The sequence below is a fragment of the Armigeres subalbatus genome, chromosome 2 (genome assembly GCF_024139115.2).
Source record: "Armigeres subalbatus isolate Guangzhou_Male chromosome 2, GZ_Asu_2, whole genome shotgun sequence".
NCBI lineage: Eukaryota > Metazoa > Arthropoda > Insecta > Diptera > Culicidae > Armigeres > Armigeres subalbatus.
Window position 1 is genome coordinate 348,621,118 of NC_085140.1, and position 17,994 is coordinate 348,639,111.

The 17,994-nt window shown below is 40.9% G+C and overlaps 2 protein-coding genes across 3 annotated transcripts; both read left to right on the top strand.

The window, feature by feature from the left end:
• The first annotated feature begins 4,858 nt into the window (after positions 1-4,858).
• Positions 4,859-7,419, top strand: LOC134217052 (sodium-coupled monocarboxylate transporter 1-like). 2 transcript variants are annotated; one of them, XM_062695810.1, is made up of 4 exons: positions 4,859-5,327; positions 5,386-5,476; positions 5,536-5,945; positions 6,001-7,419. In XM_062695810.1, exons 1-4 carry the CDS (start codon positions 4,900-4,902, stop codon positions 7,046-7,048), a joined length of 1,977 nt encoding a protein of 658 aa, XP_062551794.1. In that variant the 5' UTR covers positions 4,859-4,899; the 3' UTR covers positions 7,049-7,419. The 2 variants fall into 2 exon arrangements, with proteins under 2 accessions (XP_062551794.1, XP_062551795.1); XM_062695811.1 differs by having other exon boundaries at positions 5,587-5,945.
• Positions 7,420-7,919: 500 nt separating this feature from the next.
• LOC134217053 (uncharacterized) lies at positions 7,920-9,902 on the top strand. The gene is made up of 4 exons (XM_062695812.1): positions 7,920-8,057; positions 8,209-8,444; positions 8,558-8,654; positions 8,712-9,902. Exons 1-4 carry the CDS (start codon positions 7,969-7,971, stop codon positions 9,289-9,291), a joined length of 1,002 nt encoding a protein of 333 aa, XP_062551796.1. The 5' UTR covers positions 7,920-7,968; the 3' UTR covers positions 9,292-9,902.
• The last annotated feature ends 8,092 nt before the right edge of the window (positions 9,903-17,994 follow it).

Here is a 17,994-nt window from a genome sequence, read left to right on the forward strand (position 1 = left end):
TCTCCAGGCATTCCGATTTCCTCCGAGAATTCCTCCAGGAGTTCCTTCAAGAATTCCTAGAGGAATCCTCCGGAAGTTCTTCCAGGAACTCCTCTAGAAGTTCTTCCAGGAACTTCTCGTTCTTCCAGGAACTCCTCGTTCTTCCAGAAACTCCTCCGAAAGATCTTGCAGGAATTCCTCCGGGAGTTCCTCTGGCAGATCCTCGAGTAATTCCACCGGGAGGTCTTCAGGAATTCCGCCGGAAGTTAGGATGATTTCCGATTCGGTCACAACTCCGGGTGCTCCGGAACTTCCTAGAACCACTTGATGCCTATTTGGGTTCAATTTGTTGTGCTTGGTTTTGCTCTCACAATGCTACAGTAAGGGATCTTTGAAGTCGTGGTTTTCTCGGACGGAATTTCACAATTTTCCACTTCTCCGGATGCTCTAAAACTTCTGGAGGGCCACTTCCGTAGTCGATGAGTGTTCTATGCATTGAATTTGCATTACGTCAACAATCGATTTATAAAAATCGCAGCTTCAAACGATGAACTTGTTCAACTGACCATTTCTCCGGATGTTTCAGAAGTTTCGAAGAATCTCTTAGTGGCCATCCGAAATGAATTAGTCCTTTTATTGATTGCTGGTCTTCCGGTATCAATGGGTGACCTTTAGATCATTTCAAGAAGATTGATACCAATATTGTTGGTGTTCCATTGAAAATTGCTTAAACCTCTCTCGAACCCTCTGGCAACCTGTTCCGACAAACACAAAAAGGCGAGGTGCATAGCGAGGAAGGTGGAACGATCACGTGGAGGACGATTTACGGCAACGTGCAGCCATTGACCGAGCTAAATGGAGAAGACTCTTATGTACTGCACAGGCCACTCCGGCCTTAGTCTGAGAAAATAAAATAAATAAATAATACCCATTATGCTTGGAATCTATTGAAAAGTGTTTTCCCCAAGGTGAACTCGTCCTAGAACGGAATCTCTGAGGTCCGCATGTATGGTGGCCCTAAAACAGTAAGAACCAATCTGGTGATGCAATTTCTAGAAGTTTGAAACCCATATCGTTGGGGTTCCATTTAAAAATATGCTTATGAGCTCTCTCGACCCCTTTGATAACCTGTTCTGAAATGGCCACTCAAATGTTCAAACGTCTGATGGGCCCAATGTAATCATAACATCAACCTGCTGGGGAAATTTCAAGAAGTTTGATACCGAAATCCAATCTCAGTATTACCGAATCAGGACATGTCCCTGGATATCCGAATTTCCTGGACATCAGCGTCGCTGGACCGATTCAACCCAACAACAACACGATAAAGGAAAAAAGCGGATCCTTTCCGTTTCCAAGCGTTTCAGTTTCGTGGGTATCCGGGAACCCTGATGGCCATTTAAAGGGTAAACAAAATCTAAATTCCTTCCTCCACCCCTCCTTGATCATACTCCCGTTAACCCCTACAATCGATTTTAATCGTCATTATTGTGGATCTGACAGAGTTTCAACGTTTTACTATGGAAAATCATTCAGCCGGTCTCATAAGGGTTAAATAACACTACGGGCATAGGCTATGGGCTTTGTTAGTTCCATAATAATTGTAAGTATATCATCAAGTTATTAATATTAAGTTTCGGTTCTAGACAGAAGAATCATTTATTATTTAAAATCAATGCCAACATTTCCGTGATTCTGGATCTTGATCAGGGTTTTAAAAGATAGCATCTATTCAATTTATTTATATGTGAGTTCACGCCATTCGACGGTATTGAGCATTTGCCGCCAGCGCAAGTCAATTTAAATTATGCTATCAATCATATCTGAGTGTGAATCACGAAAGATCAAGCCCTCCTTGTTGATATTTTAGGAGAGGCATAGAAAAAGAACGTAGTATCATACGCCCTTGGAACAGTATGTTAGTATAATATCTACAATTTATTTTTCTGGTTATTAATAAAATACGATACACTTTCCACAAACAAATAATTGAATCATAATGAAGAAATAATCAATCTTTTTAAGCCCGTAGTCCATTATTTGTCATATTGACAAGTCAAGTTTATCCGGACATCTATCAGACTGATTAGCAATCAACATGGATTGCAGACTGACTTGACAAATATTTGTTATTATGACAAACAGCCTACATACCCAACCACCCAATACAGATCTGCATTTTTCACATACAGGTATTTTATAAGAGCTAGGCATATCGCATATACAAGAAATGTATATGGCTGAACCGCAGTAGGGGCGATTCAAATAGGGTATCTGTTCCTATATCAATAACAATAAGGCAATGCGCATATGAAATGCATTGATTTCTCACCCAATAATCAAGAAACATAAGAATAATTATGCTCACCTCACGTAATATTTAATTGAGAACAATTTGGCAACTTCAAAAATGAAATTATTATCACATTCTAAAAGTATTTAGCTAAAAAACATCATCACCGCCATGTACCTATTTCAATAACATTCAAAAACAGTTAATCCTATGCTTGTATCTATATCAATAATACTGTTTCCAACATAAAATACGCACACTATTACTTGTGTGTATACGTAACGATATTATTGCAGTGATGCCGAATTCGTCAATGTTTTGTATTTGAGTTGAAATATAATTACAAAATTGCAGTTTTTGTTGTAGTTTTTCAACTTATCAGTTTAATTTTATGTTTGTAATAGATATTTTTTTCGATATTCCTTATTTTACAAACATAAGAGTTAAATTTCACAGTGAAAGTTCATTCAAGCATTTTTTAAATAAAAATCTAGGTCGGTAACCCTTGAGAGTACTGCATGCCATGTAAACAGTTTGGAATACGGACAAGGATAATTTAGATGTTGTTCGTAATAAACCTATATCAAACTATAGGAAATCGCGTTGGTTTTTCAAGTATAATTATATTTATAGTGAAAATGTCATGTGCTTTATGTGTTGTGAAGTGAATCTTTTAAGAATACATTTGTGTTGACTTGAAACTGAGTGGAAAACAACGGCGTGAAAACAGATGAATCTGCTAGTAGCAATCGAGCAGTGCATCAAACCATTAGTTCAGAGGTAGGAAAATGAAAAAAGTGCTTTATAATTTTATCTTTTAATAATTTAATTCATAATAAATATAATTTGATACATAAACAAGATCTTGAATAATATTCCAAACTTCAAGAATGTGTTCCATCCATTATTGTGTACATACGATGTGAGAAATTGTAATTAAATTGATTTTTTATTTGGTTTATCGACGGTTGAGATTAATATACGGGCTGTTATTAATATGGGAACAGATACCCTACTTTATTTTAATTATTTTAAAATATTTTCATTTTTATTTAATTGTCAAAAATAGAAGCTAACTTTGCCTCAAAGTGACGCTTCATATCATTCCACCCTACATGTGAGTTGAGAATTGTCAGGAAGATAGACGGTATACGTAAGACACTGTGATATGAACCAACCTTATTGCATTTTGAATCATAAGTTATGCATATTAACGTGCTCGTTTATAGACTGGTTGAATAAAAACATTTTTCAGGTTTTGTTGAGAATCAAAATTCAACTGGAATGTAAAAAACCCAGATTAATCCACCTAACGTTGGTGGTGCCTTTCTCGCATTTAGTTAAGACACCAACCTTATATGGGGTTTATATGGTCCGATGTACCATTTTCTTCATAACTTTGCAACGCAATGACCGATCGTTATTAAATTCAATAGTGATCAACAAGGCTTTGTCCCCTGTCGAATGAAACTTGTTGCGAGAAAATCGGTCAAGGATTACTATACGAAAAGTTGTCTAATGTTTTTTTATAGCTTTTTGTGCACACACATACACACACATACACACGGACAGACAGACATGTGCTCAGTTTGTCGAACTATGGGTCTCAGAGGCTTCTATAAAAAGTTCGTTTTTGGAGTGAAATGATAGCCTTGCGGTACAACTTCGTTGTACGAGAAAGGCAAAAAATCAACTTCTATTTTCTTTGTGTTGACGAATTTTGCTCAGTGGAATACGAGTGTATTTTAGACATTTAAAAATTCATTCACGTATATATTCAAACTAAGGTCGGGGATTCACAAATCGTCTTCCACCTGATTAATCTACCTTGCTCACTGCGCACCTCGCCTTCTGAAGCAAATGTTTTTACTTCCCCATTTTTTATCCAATGTTTCAATATTTAATCTTCATTTCCCAAGTAGGCTCCGAAACGTGTGAACTGCTTCGTTAATAATTAGCTAAAACGTCAAGTTCAGTTATGAAATATACTGAACAACAATGATTTTTTTGTCGATCTGAACCCAATCTCAAGACAAACCGATTAGTGAAGAAATCTTGCAAATTAGTCCATCCTTTTTTTGAGTTTTATAACTTCAAAGAAAACAAAAACTATATAAAGAATTACTATGGCTGAAACTCGATTTGTACAATTGCACTACATATAGAAGATTTAGTTCGAAAAATGTATTGGAGGGTGGGGTTTGATCCCACGATATAAAGAAGATTGATAAAGGAGATTTTTGCTGATTTTTTAGTTCTGATCTTATATTTATTTACATTGACAGAACTGTTGTTCAAATAATATTACTACCAAAACTGAAAACGCGTCTGCTCAACATAAAAACATCCTGTAAATATTTGAAATGAAATTTCAATGTTAAAAACTTTGAAAATCCAAAAATTCATAATATTATTAGCCAGTCTATTTTTCTTAGCTGCAAATTCAGAATAGCTTCAGACAGTAAGACATATCTGCACAGTAAACATTCAAACGTGGACGATACATACGGAGTTACAATAGAGTCCAATCTATATAGACGCATCTCATCTCAGCTTAGAATATAGACTCTGTCCATTTTAATAACTTTCCTCAACCGGGTACCATTCAGTTAGATCTAGACATCACGATGGAAAAGGAAAAAGTTTTACATCCAGCCAGTTCCACAAATCATATACCTAGTACCACTGATCTATCAGTTATCAGCACAATGATTACTAGTGTAATAGGCGAAGCTTCGATGATTCCCAATTCTGCACCATCTTCCACGGGTACGCCCTATACTACTTCCACCAAAAGTTCCACGGTGTTCGCGATCTTCAGTTTTGGAGATACAACCTCTTCTTACCCAGCAATGATCGACAAAGAAGTTAGCAGTGAAGATTTGAATTTCTCCGTGTTCGATTATGTGATATTCTTCTCGATGCTCTTGATTTCAACAATCATAGGAGTATACTTTGGCTTTCTGTCCAAGGTCAAACAAGACAATACCAAAGAATACTTGCTCGGTGGGAAAGCTATGAGCAAGTTTCCTATATCAGCTTCACTGATTGCAACGTAATAGAAATTCGACGACGTTGCAGGGCCACTGTGTTTACTGTTTCACTTCTTTTAGGCATGTTTCTGGGATCACCCTGCTTGGACTGCCCACAGAACTGTATGGCCATGGATCACAATACTGGTTGTGTGTTATCGCTGCATTTCCGGTAAATAATCTCTTATACTGGTCAGTTTGTACAGTTTATCATAAGATTTTTTTTCCTAGGTCTACATTCTTATGAGGAAAATCTATTTGCCAGTGTTTTATGATCTGCAGGTAACGTCAGTATTCACATATTTGGAAAACCGATTCGATCACAAGGTACGATCGGCGGCAAGTTTTATCTACGCATTCGCTTGCATAATTTACATCCCAATTGTGGTGTATGTACCAGCTTTAGCTTTCAGTCAAGTTACTGGCATAAACCTGCATCTGATCACGCCTTTGATATGCATTGTTTGCACCTTCTATACTACAGTAGGAGGACTACGAGCCGTCGTTTGGACAGACACACTGCAGTTTATAATGATGATTGGAGCAACGCTAGCTATCATATCCCTCGGGCTCGTCAGTGTGGGAGGTTTCACCCACGTCTGGGAAGCAGCAGAACAAGGTGGACGCTTGGTGTTTTTCAAGTGAGTCACATTGTTGTGACACAGATTCATAGCATTTAATATTGCTATTTTTCAGCATGAATCCCGATCCTTTTATACGTTCATCGTTCTGGACGGTTACTTTAGGGCTATCCACCATATGGATCGGAACTTTGGGAGTAAGCCAAGGTTGCATTCAACGATTCCTCGCTGTTCCTGACTTGAAAATAGCCAAGAAGACTCTGATCATCTTCACTGGTGGGATGATCTTTATCAAAAGCTGTTCTTGCTTTATGGGATTACTAATGTATGCAAAGTACGAAGCGTGTGATCCATACTCAATCGGAAAAATCAACAAGTTGGATCAAATCTTACCATACTATGTGATGGATGTTGGAGCAAAAATTCCAGGACTTCCTGGATTTTTCGTGTCGGGAATTTTCTCGGCAGCACTATCAACTCTGTCATCGGTTCTTAACACACTAGCAGGAACGATCTACGAAGACTTCATTCGACACCATTTTCCAAACTCAAGTGAAAAAAACGCAAGCAAGGTGATGAAGGCTTTGGTTGTAATACTCGGAATCATCGTCATTGCTCTGGTGTTTGTTGCAGAGAAAATGGGTGAAGTTATGCATATGGCCATTTCGCTGTCAGGAGTTACGTCAGGCACTCTGTTGGGATTGTTCTCATCCGGTATGCTTACCTCTACGATAAACACTAAAGGAGCCATATATGGAGCTGTCATGTCAATGATTGCAACCGGTTCAATCCTCATCGGTGCACAATTGTACCCGCAACATCCATTCATGCCGTTCCGAACCGATGGATGTGATGTTAATCTTCTTCATAATGCAACGCTAGTTTCCACACCTTTAGCAACGGTTCAAAATGATGTCCCGCGCATATTTAAACTCAGCTTTATGTACTATTCGTTGTTTGGTGTTGTGGTGTACTTTATGGTGGCATACACGGTGAGCATCATGACCGGGAGAACAGAGATCAAGGACCAGCGGTTGTTGGCACCATTCATGCGTGATCTGAAGCAATACGAGAAAGAGGAAGCACTGAGGAAACAAAATATCCATTTTACGGAGACTACCCTGATGCTGAAAGAGCTGGAAACGGGATCGAATAAAATGTAGCAATGAGGTTTTAAGGTTTTTACTGTTGAACATAAGCGGCATACATGCTAAAATCGTTATCGAGATACCTTACGCATCAAGGATTCAGTGCGGTTTTGACCGTAATAAAAGTGATAATTCGAATAATGAGATATTGTTTCCCTTTATAACAGGCATCGTGACTTCTCTCATTGACGAAACAGGCATCAACATATAATCTCTAGCCCCTTTCGCTTAACACCGGCAATATCTAATCCTTTCTTTTGCCACGTGTGCGTATTGAATATCGCCCTTACAAAATATCAACAGGAGGGTGAATTAAATAGGAAAGGCATAGCGAATCGTTTGCTTTCAACTTCGTGATGATATTGCCATTGACGTTGAACGGATTTTGAAAAGTCATGGTAAACGATATTTTATCAACACTCGTTTTTAGATGCTTTCCTTATTACCTCATACTATGTCATAGTTGTCGCGGCCGAGCGAATGGCTTTGACATCCGTCGAATATCTGAATTATCATAGATGATATGTAATAAATTAAGAAACATTATCAGCTAAAACCACATCTGGATTTTTGTAAATTGCGATTATCTCGGAGTTAATATGAAAGTCACACAAAAAAAAAACAACTTTATTATTATTATTATAATCCTTATTAATGAGGTTTTTAGCCCTAGGCTAGTTCACCTCAAAAACATCTTTATCTTCTATATCAAATCCACGCATCAGGCCGCATCAGAGGTACAAGGGGGTATCCTTCTGCAAGCGTGATTCTGAAATCAATAACAGCAAACAACGTAAATGTCCCTCAGGCTTTCCACCTTTTTCTTTCGCACAATTCGCATTAGAGTAAACGCATTACGTTAGAAGCCGAATGAAAATACACGAGATGTGAGTAAACGGTAGACGCGCGCTTACAACCGCGCATGCGTCCCCTTTATGTTTGGTGGTGAAAACTTCCAGTTCTCAATAAGCTGCTGGAAATTCCTTGACTGTATCGATATTTTGTCAAAAAGAAAATCGTCAAAGTGAGTACATTGTGGCAGTAAAGATACAGAAATCGTTACATTAGTGACATACTGCTATTGCTATTCATAATTACTTAGCAGACGGCACAAATATTATCTATATAAACGCTCAAACTTTCATTTAAATTTTTCCCCTTAATCGCTGCAACAGGATTCTCGCCAAAGGTATGAGTTGTCTGGGCGATTGCTCCGAATTGGGGCCACCGCCCGATATGATACTGTCGATGCCTCCGCCACCGTTGTCGTCGTTCCTGTTGCCACGGAATGCAATTGCACCGCGGCCGCCCAACAATTCGTTGTCCTGCATAGCGGCATTCATGTGCGAAACAACTCTTAAACCGAATGGTATGGAGTCTGGGATGGAGTTTATCGAGCTTTCAGGAAATGGTGAATAATTTATATCGATTTCTGTGCATCCGAGTGGGTCCGGTGTTAATTGTACAATTTTCTCTCATACCATACTTTTCTCGACTTGCTACGCTTGAAAACCACAACAGTAGGAATGGATGATACATGGGTTTTCGTGCTTGTTTCATCATGCGTTGGAGTTCTACTGTTGGGAGCTTTGTTGGCCATGGTTTTGATCAAATGCAGAGAGTACGAAAACATGTTTTATTGAAAGAGCCGATTGTCTAATTATTTTTCCATTTTCAGTGCATACAACTATTCATATCATGATAGCAATTTGAAGCATCCACCTCTGTCTTCACTGAACGAGCCTCAACTAGGCTCTACCAAGTCCGGATTTATGCCGGGAACCATTCTCTATCCAACTAACCATCAGCTTCCCCAGGATAATCGTACCCTTTGGGCAACACTAACCCCACATGGCACTACGCAGCATTTCATCTCTGACTCGTACTATAACCCGGAAGATCATTACGAAGTCATCGACTACGGTCACAAGCACGAACAGTATATCCCATCGAACCAAAACACAATCGTCAAGAACAAGAACTCGTTCGAAAATTCCGGCTTTGTTGATTACGATTATGAAGACCCAACGCCTTTGATGGAATCTTACCAAAACTTTGATGACATGGACTCGGGCTACCAAGAACCGCAAGAAGTAGTTGGCTCGCTCAACCGAAATCGCTCGATCGTATCGTCTCCAACCCGTATCGAAAACCCAAACTTGGCCCCGTTGAACCTGTATCCGACGCACCGCAGCAACGGAACGCTCAATAAAAAGAATGCAACGCTCAGCCGACGCATCAGTGATATCAAGAACTAAGCACAGTGAATTGCAATACTCATATTTTTCCTTTCATACAAAGTGATAACAAACGGAGATTCCTACGAAGGAGGTACCTTCATTCGAAGAAGACAGCAGGTTCGATAGGAGACAAAACACTTTTTCGAACCGTATAATCAATAAGTATTAAATCTCGCAATCAAAATAGTACTTTTATTTTTGATCAACTTTCAGAACAAGTACGATAGAAAGATGGAATTAACTACACTAATAGAAAAAAGCCCAGCCATAAATCATATAAAGCTTACAGAAAAACGTATTTAAACGTAGGAATGCCGTTGTAATATTCTATTATATAGCTACACATTAAATGTCTACACAACTAAGAATTACTAAATCATCCCTTACCAACACTGAAGCTTGATTTCAAACTGAAATAGTTCACTGACAGCAAAAAACATACAATATACCGAATTGTGCAATAATACAGAGAATAAAACCATGGACATTACATCACAATTGAATCCTATAAGAATACGCGTGTTGTAGCAATTTAGCATTGAGATATAATATGAAATCATTGACCACTGATTTGCATCTTGATACAAAACAAAAATCGATACAATAAAGAACGATGAGTGACATTTAAACACATGATTTCTATTGAAATATCACTTATGATTCATCAGTTTAATCGGAAACAATGCAAGCTCTGGGTGCTTTATTTTTCTTCTTCGCTTATTCAAAGTAATAAAACAATAGAAATTTCTCTGGAGGATCGCAAAATGTAGAAGAATTGTTTCTGCTTTTATTCGGTTTGATAATATCAACGGAGCTTTAACTTGGGACACGGCAGGTATTGCCGTCCATCGTCATAGGGGCTAAAACCAGCGAAAGCAACATCCCTTTGCTAGAGCTCCACTATAGCAGAACGTATCTCCTGAGCTTAAGATTTGATACGAATAAGTTTGTCAAAAAAATGTCTCTTGGTTTTCGGGACTATGACGAACAGACGAAAATACCTGCCTTAACCCTAGTAACTATTTGTTGAATATAAAATATCAGTACTTCATAAACGTAACAAGACTTAAAATTTCACATCTGATTTCGAAAAATATAATGTGGCTGTATGATTCGCATTCTTCTTCCTATTGGCATTACATCCCCACAGCGCCGTAGCGTGCGGTTGGCCAAGTTGGCCCCCGCCAAGGGAGCCAGCCTTCAGGGGCGCCAAAATCGATATGAGAAGAATAACATTTTTTTGGAAGGTCAATAAATATCAAATGGACTTCAAAGTCCAAAGGGCTATGGTAGAAATATTTTAAGGAATCTTCTTCTTCTTCTTATTGGCATTACATCCCCACACTGGGACAGAACCGCCTCGCAGCTTAGTGTTCATTAAGCACTTCCACAGTTATTAACTGCGAGGTTTCTTAGCCAGGTTACCATTTTTGTATTCGTATATCATGAGGCTAACACGATGATACTTTTATGCCCAGGGAAGTCGAGACAATTTCCAATCCGAAAATTGCCTAGACCGGCACCGGGAATCGAACCCAGCCACCCTCAGCATGGTCTTGCTTTGTAGCCGCGAGTCTTACCGCACGGCTAAAGAAGGCTCCAAATACCCACGGCAAATGCTGGGTAAAGCGTACCATTGGTACTTCGCGTACCTGAAGGAATAAAATAGACCCCATCTCGCGGTCCTTAGCCTCTTACCCAGCAACTTCCATCCCTACCTCCCCGTGATGCTGGTCGGGATACGAGCAACCTTAGGGAAGATCGGGTAACCAACCCCGGTGGGAACACAAATCGACCACGTTCTGATTGATGGACGGTACTTCTCCGACATTATCGACGCTAACATCGACTCTGACCACTATCTGGTGATGGTGAAACTGCGCCCAAAACTATCCGTCATCAACAATGTTCGGTACCGACGACCGCCGCGGTACGACCTAGAGCGACTAGAGATACCTGATGTCGCCACTGCATACACGCAGCATCTCGAGGCAGCGTTGCCGGAAGAGGGTGAGCTCGATGGGACCCCTCTTGATGACTGCTGGAATACAGTCAAAGCAGCTATTAACGAAACAGCGGAGAACAACGTCGGGTATATGGGAAGAAGTCGACGGAACGATTCGTTCGACGAAAAGTGCAGACAGATTTTGGAGGAGAAGGACGCAGCGCGGGCGGTCGCGCTGCAGCAAGGTACCCAGCAGAACGTGGAACGTTATAGACCGAAGCGGAGACAGCAGACCTGCCTTTTCCAGGAGATGAAACGCCGCCTGGAAGAAGCGGAGTGCGAGGAGATGGAACAGCTGTGCTTTTCTCAAGAAACACACAAGTTCTATAAGCAGCTCAACGCATAGCGCAAAGGCTTCGTGCCGCGAGCCGAAATGTGCCGGGATAAGGATGGGAGCATCTTCACGGACAAACGTGTGGTGATCGAAAGGTGGAAGCAGCACAACGAGGAACATTTAAATGGCGCTGAGAGTACAGGCAGTGAAAGTCAAGGCAGCGGAAGAGATGACTACGTCAGTTCAGTGGAAGATGGAAGCCAACCAGCCCCCAACTGGGAAGCCTGGGAAGTTAAGGATGCCATCCAACAGCTAAAGACCAATAAGGCAGCTGATAAGGATGGTATCCGAGCTGAGCTCATCAAGATGGGCCTGAAAAAGCTAGCCACTTTCCTGCACAAATTGATTGTCAGAATCTGGGAAACTGAACAGCTACCGGAGGAGTGGAAAGAAGGGGTTATATGCCCCATCTGTAAGAAAGGCGAAAAGCTGGAGAGTGAGAACTTTCGAGCGACCACCATCCTTAATGCCGCCTACAAAGTGATATCCCAGATCATCTTCCGTCGTCTGTCACCATTAGTGAATGAGTTCGTGGGAAGTTATCAAGCCAGCTTCGTTGACGGCCGCTCGGCAACGGAGCAGTTCCTTACTGTACGGCAAATCCTTCAAAAATGCCGTGAATACCACACAGTAAAATATTATGAAAATTAATCACGACGGAATTCACAGTTGAATGTAAAATTCGGTAACATGTGTACCAGACCATAATTTTAAGTTTCTGTGATGTAAATGATAAAATCATTGAAATTTCAATTCAATATATCTTAATTTTACATGATTATGCCGGAAACCTTGTTGTGCGAGCACGTGGCTGTCAAAACAAATCAAAACAAACCCCATTCCATTTCATGCAAATCGCAGCTGGGACCTAATTTATTCACATAAGCGTTTACCAAATGTATATATTCTGATATCCCAGTAAGATGACCGTCCTATCGCAGCATTTCACTGCTATAACTTAATGATGTTAGGACATTTCGGCGAGAAATCTGTGATGCATTCATCTAACTGAGTCTCAAACGATTCCGTCTCGAAGGAGTTTCCATGTCATGTAAATTTAAGCTATCGTTCAGCCTGATGAAGAATTATCGAATCATCAAAACGTTTAACCTGTTACACTCTGATCGACTCGATACCAAGAAGCGGAAATACCCGAGAGGCTAACAAGTTAGGCTCTCACTCTGCGGACCAAAGTTCGATTCTCATGCTCTGCTCTTATATTTTTGTTTACCTATAAAAATGAGAACTGTAAAATTCCAGCATGCGTAAATTTAAAACAGCCTATAACTTTATGTTATTTAACACGGAGCAGATTTGTTACATCTACTTGAACGGAAAATTACAGGTTTTGTTCGTACTGTGAGTTCGTTCAAATCGCGCCGGGGACGAAGACAAGATGATGGACTTTCGTGCCTGTTGTTCAACATTGCGCTAGAAGGTGTCATGCGGAGAGCCGGGTGTAACAGCCGGGGTACGATTTTCAACAGATCCAGTCAATTTATTTGTTTCGCTGATGACATGGACATTGTCGACCGAACATTTGCAAAGGTGGCAGAACTGTTCACCCACCTGAAACGTGAAGCAACAAAAGCTGAACTGGTGGTGAATGCGTCAAAGACAAAGTACATGCTTGTGGGCGAAACCGAGCGCGACAAGGCCCACCTGGGAACGATAGACGGGGATACCTTCGAGGTGGTCGAGGAATTCGTCTACCTCGGATCCTTGCTAACGGCTGATAACAATGATAGTCGTGAAATACGAAGGCGCATCATCTGTGGAAGTCGGGCCTTTTACAGGCTCTAGAAGAAACTGCGGTTAAAAAAGATTCGCAACCGCACCAAATGTGTCATGTGTAGAAGGTAGCTAAAGCCGGAAGGGTACGATGGCCAGGACATGTTATAAGAATGCCGGACAGCAACCCTGCAAAGATGGTGTTCGCACGGGCGTGGAGCGCAGCGAGCGAGATGGGCAGACCAGATGCAAAAAACGACTTGGCGAGCGTGGGGCTTATTCGAGGATGGAGAGATTCGGCCTCGAACCGTGTATTGTGGCGTCAAATTGTTGATTCAATGTTATCTGTTTAGATGTAGACTAAATTAATGAAATAATGGAAGCAATCAACAGTCAAGAGAAAAACAAATCGATAACTCGTTAATCGTTTAATTACAAAAACCAGGCGTATCTTGAGGGAAGGTACCTAATCATGTTCTAATCCTGTTATATCGTCGATTATGGTCATTAGGCCGAATTAGAAGTAAACAGTGAAAAGTCTGTTCTACTTTCTACTTCTTTCTTTCTTTGTTTATCCCTTCTCCCTTCTATCTTCTTCTTTCTTCTCACTTTTCACTTCTCACTTCTTGCTTTTCACTTCATCTTCTAACTTCTCTCTTTAGGGTTAAACACAATGGATACGTTTGCGTGCCGTCCCATGGGAAAACTGTCAAAACGCACGCAAACGTATCTATTGTGTTTGACCCATTTCTCCCTCTCTCTCTGTTTCAATCCATCAATCCATCAATCATCAATCCATTGGATGTTTCCCCAGATATCCTGACGCTCGATTTGGGCCATTCCAGCGTCTCACGAATTAGTCTAATTCTAATGAGCTTTGCCGGACAAAGAGTCACGGAATTTAACAAAGATTTGTCGCAGAGTAAACATCTGGTCGAAAATAAATTCGAGATTGTAACTTGTATAATAAATAATTATTTTATTATAATTATCCCTTTCTATTGTGCAAATCTGTGTGTATCAACGTTATACTAACACCTAGCACTTACCATCGATTTCGATGCCAAGTAGCGTTTTCAAAGTCAATCATATCTACCTCCTTTCTTTCTTTACTATCGTGACTTGTTTTTATTCATTCACCAATTCTTGCCCTCCACTAGAGTTCTAGAAGAAGAGCACCGCCATGTGTCACGTTTGACAGGTCTCATGCTCGTTTGAAACGCGCATTTGTATGGAACTGACAAATGATTCGGTTCCAATTTTGTCACTTGGTGACATTGTTACAGTCTGGATTCGCTGGCTGAGCCACAACCTTGACCCTCGACGTAAGGTTTCTTTTTAGTTAGGCCATAACCTAACCAGCGGAGGCCCAACTAAAAAGTGACCCAAATATTAAAATCTCAATCAGCGAATCTCGACTGTATTATACTCACTGTGCCCTCCACTATCTATCTTAAGGTGCTAACAGTCTCCCCCGGGAGAAGTGTGCTAACAGTCTCCCCCGGGAGAAGTCGGTAACCTTCCGGAATTCCACAGTCCTTCACCAAGTCATGTGGTGCCAGGCGTGTCATCGATTATATCATCGCCCCTGATCTGATCTGTACAATAGGATGTGAAATCAGGAGGACAATTCTCGTCCCCATCCGTTGCGCTTTGTTAGGTCAGCGACAAGCACTAAGTCACCCGTTGCTAAATTTCTGGATTCCAAGTATTCTACTAATCACCGCATCCAGAATACTTCCAGTTGGAAGTTGATCATCACTCAAGATCTCCCTAGGATTTCCTTACGTATCGGATCGATTGGTTGATTCTAAGTTATATCGGTCTGGGTCACACAGTTTCGATTTAGAACTCAGCACTAAGAAGTGGTTTAGCGTGAGTGCTTTGTCTCTTTCGAAATGAGTGGCAAATACTCATACCTTGAGTTCACCAACCTCTCAGACTCCATGACCACCGTCTGCAGCCCTCATCATTTAACTTCCTTTCGGAATATGCTTCCGCCATTGCAGTCTTCACGGATTGCAGCAAGCGCTCACACGATCCGTCCATGTGTGGCGCTCTCGGTAGGATCAGTGTTCTTCTATCAGGGTTCACTCATTTCGACAGTTAGTTTTATGCCGCCGACTAACACCATTTGCAAGGGAGTTCGTGGGGCAGTACCAGGCGGGATTTATGGGTGAACGCTCTACCACAGATCAGGTGTTCAACGTACGTCAGGTATTGCAGAAATGCCGCGAATACAACGTGCCCACATATCATCTATTTATCGACTTCAAAGCCGCATATGATACAATCGATCGGGACCAGCTATGGCAGCTAATGGACGAAAACGGATTTTCGGATGAACTTATAAGGTTGATCAATGTGATGATGGATGTGATGTGCGCAGTTCGAGTTTCAGAGGCATTCTCGAGTTCCTTCGAAACGCGCAGAGGTTTACGGCAAAGTGATGGTCTTTCGTGTCTTTCTCTGAAGGGAGTAATACGAAAAGCAGGGATTGACACGAGTGGTACGATTTTCACGAAGTCCGTCCAGTTATTAGGTTTCGCCGACGACATTGACATTATGGCACGTAACTTTGAGAGGATGGAGGAAGCCGACATCAGACTGAAAAGCGAAGCTAAACGGATTGGACTAATCATCAATACGCTGAAGACAAAGTACATGATAGGAAGAAGCCCAAGAGAGGACAACGTGACTTCCGATAACGATACCAACAGAGAAATTCGGAGACGCATCATGGAAGGAATTCGTACGAACTTTGGATTCCGCAAAACGCTCCGATCGAATAGAGTTCGCCGCTGTACCAACCTGACTAGCTACAAAACGCTTATTAGACCGGTAGTTCTTTATACGGACACGAGACATGGACGATGCACGTGGGGGACCATCGCGGACTGGGAGTTTTCGAAAAGAAAGTGCTGCGTACCATCTATGGTGGGGTGCATATGGCTATCGGTACGTGGAGGAGGCGAATGAACCACGAATTCCATCAACTGATGGGAGAATCATCCATCGTTTACACGCAGACCGCATCGTGCTTTCGTGCTGTGCGGTTCTTTCTCTCTTTGCGGAAGGAAGTTTTTAATACTACCCGAAGCTATTTTAATTTCAACAGTGCTTCTCAGCGCTATTTGTACCCACTGATCCCGTTACGATCTTTGTAAGGACCCGTGCCTTCGTTTTACGTTGGACCCGTTTGCGGAAGTCAAATTCCGACAAGCGGTGGTAATCCTGCAGGGACACCGTTCTGGGAAAAAACCTCTTAGAAGGTCACGTCTCCAAGCTCAGCAATGAGCATTAACAAAAACAAGAGGAAGGGGGAGTCTCTGAATTTTCCACTTCCTTCAAAGAAACAAGATTTCAAGACCGTCCTGCTTAAGCGCGGAAAAAATAGAAGGAAGCTGGAGACTTCAGATATTCCTTCTAAATCTAATGTTGACATTGTTTCTTCTCCTATCGAACTGAGCAATCAGTTCGATTTGATTAATGATGAAATTGAGCAAATCGAATCTACCTTTAGCCCAGGTGATTCGATTCATGCGAAGAAACAAAGGATTCCGCCAATTGTGGTATCTGTTGCCGAGTTTTCTGGCTTTCGGAATGAAATCTTGAGTAACCTTCAGGGGATCAAGGTTTCATTTCAGATTGCTAGGAAGGGTGACTGCCGCGTTTTGCCGGGATCCTTTGAGGATCGCAAACGTCTTCTTCAGTATTTAACTGAGAAGCGCCATAAATTCTTCACATACGACGACAAAACTGAGCGATTGTTCAAAGTCGTCTTGAAAGGTCTCCCCAGTGATGGCAAATCACTGGATGAGGTTAAAATTGAAATTTCTCAATTACTTGGATTTTCACCAGTCCAAGTAATTAAGATGAAAAAGAAATCCCACTCTGGTACTTCGCAGAGGGGCATTTCTCAAGAATTTTATTTAGTAGTTATCGCCCAATCAGTTTGCTTTCTTCAATAAGCAAACTGTTTGAAAAGATTATTTTAAATAGAATGATGATTCATATTAATGACAATTCTATATTTACTGATGAGCAATTTGGTTCTCGCCATGGGCATTGAACCACCCATCAGTTATTAAGAGTAACGAATTTAATTCGGCTCAACAAATCTGAAGGATATTCGACTGGAGTTGCTCTTCTTGATATAGAGAAAGCATTTGACAGTGTTTGGCATGAAGGTTTGATTGTAAAATTGATGAATTTTAATTTTCCTCTGTACATCATTAAACTGATCCAAAATTATTTATCAGATCGCTCACTGCAGGTAAACTATCAGAATTCTAAATCTGATAGATTACCTGTAAGGGCTGGTGTCCCCCAAGGCAGCATACTGGGGCCCATTTTGTATAACATTTTTACTTCTGACTTACCTGATTTACCACCAGGGTGTCAAAAATCTTTGTTTGCAGATGACACAGGTCTCTCAGCCAAAGGGCGTAGCCTTCGTGAAAATTTCTCCGAATGCTTCCAAAACTTAGCTTATAATTTTCCCACATAAGCCGAGAGCTTCTTATTTGAAACCTTCTAGCAGACATATTGTCACTATGAATGGGGTTCCAATTAATTGGTCTAGCGAAGCTAAATATTTAGGACTTCTGCTAAATTAAAAATTAACTTTTAAAAATCACATTGAAGGCTT

Excerpts from the sequence above, each read along its gene's own strand:
- LOC134217053 (XM_062695812.1), top strand. The coding sequence starts at position 7,969 with ATGTTTGGTGGTGAAAACTTCCAGTTCTCAATAAGCTGCTGGAAATTC. Across the intron at positions 8,058-8,208 it reads TCAAAAAGAAAATCGTCAAA|GATTCTCGCCAAAGGTATGA; the intron begins GTGAGTACATTG and ends TCGCTGCAACAG. Across the intron at positions 8,445-8,557 it reads TATCGAGCTTTCAGGAAATG|GAATGGATGATACATGGGTT; the intron begins GTGAATAATTTA and ends CCACAACAGTAG.
- LOC134217052 (XM_062695810.1), top strand. The coding sequence starts at position 4,900 with ATGGAAAAGGAAAAAGTTTTACATCCAGCCAGTTCCACAAATCATATA. Across the intron at positions 5,477-5,535 it reads GTGTTATCGCTGCATTTCCG|GTCTACATTCTTATGAGGAA; the intron begins GTAAATAATCTC and ends TTTTTTTCCTAG. Across the intron at positions 5,946-6,000 it reads GGACGCTTGGTGTTTTTCAA|CATGAATCCCGATCCTTTTA; the intron begins GTGAGTCACATT and ends GCTATTTTTCAG.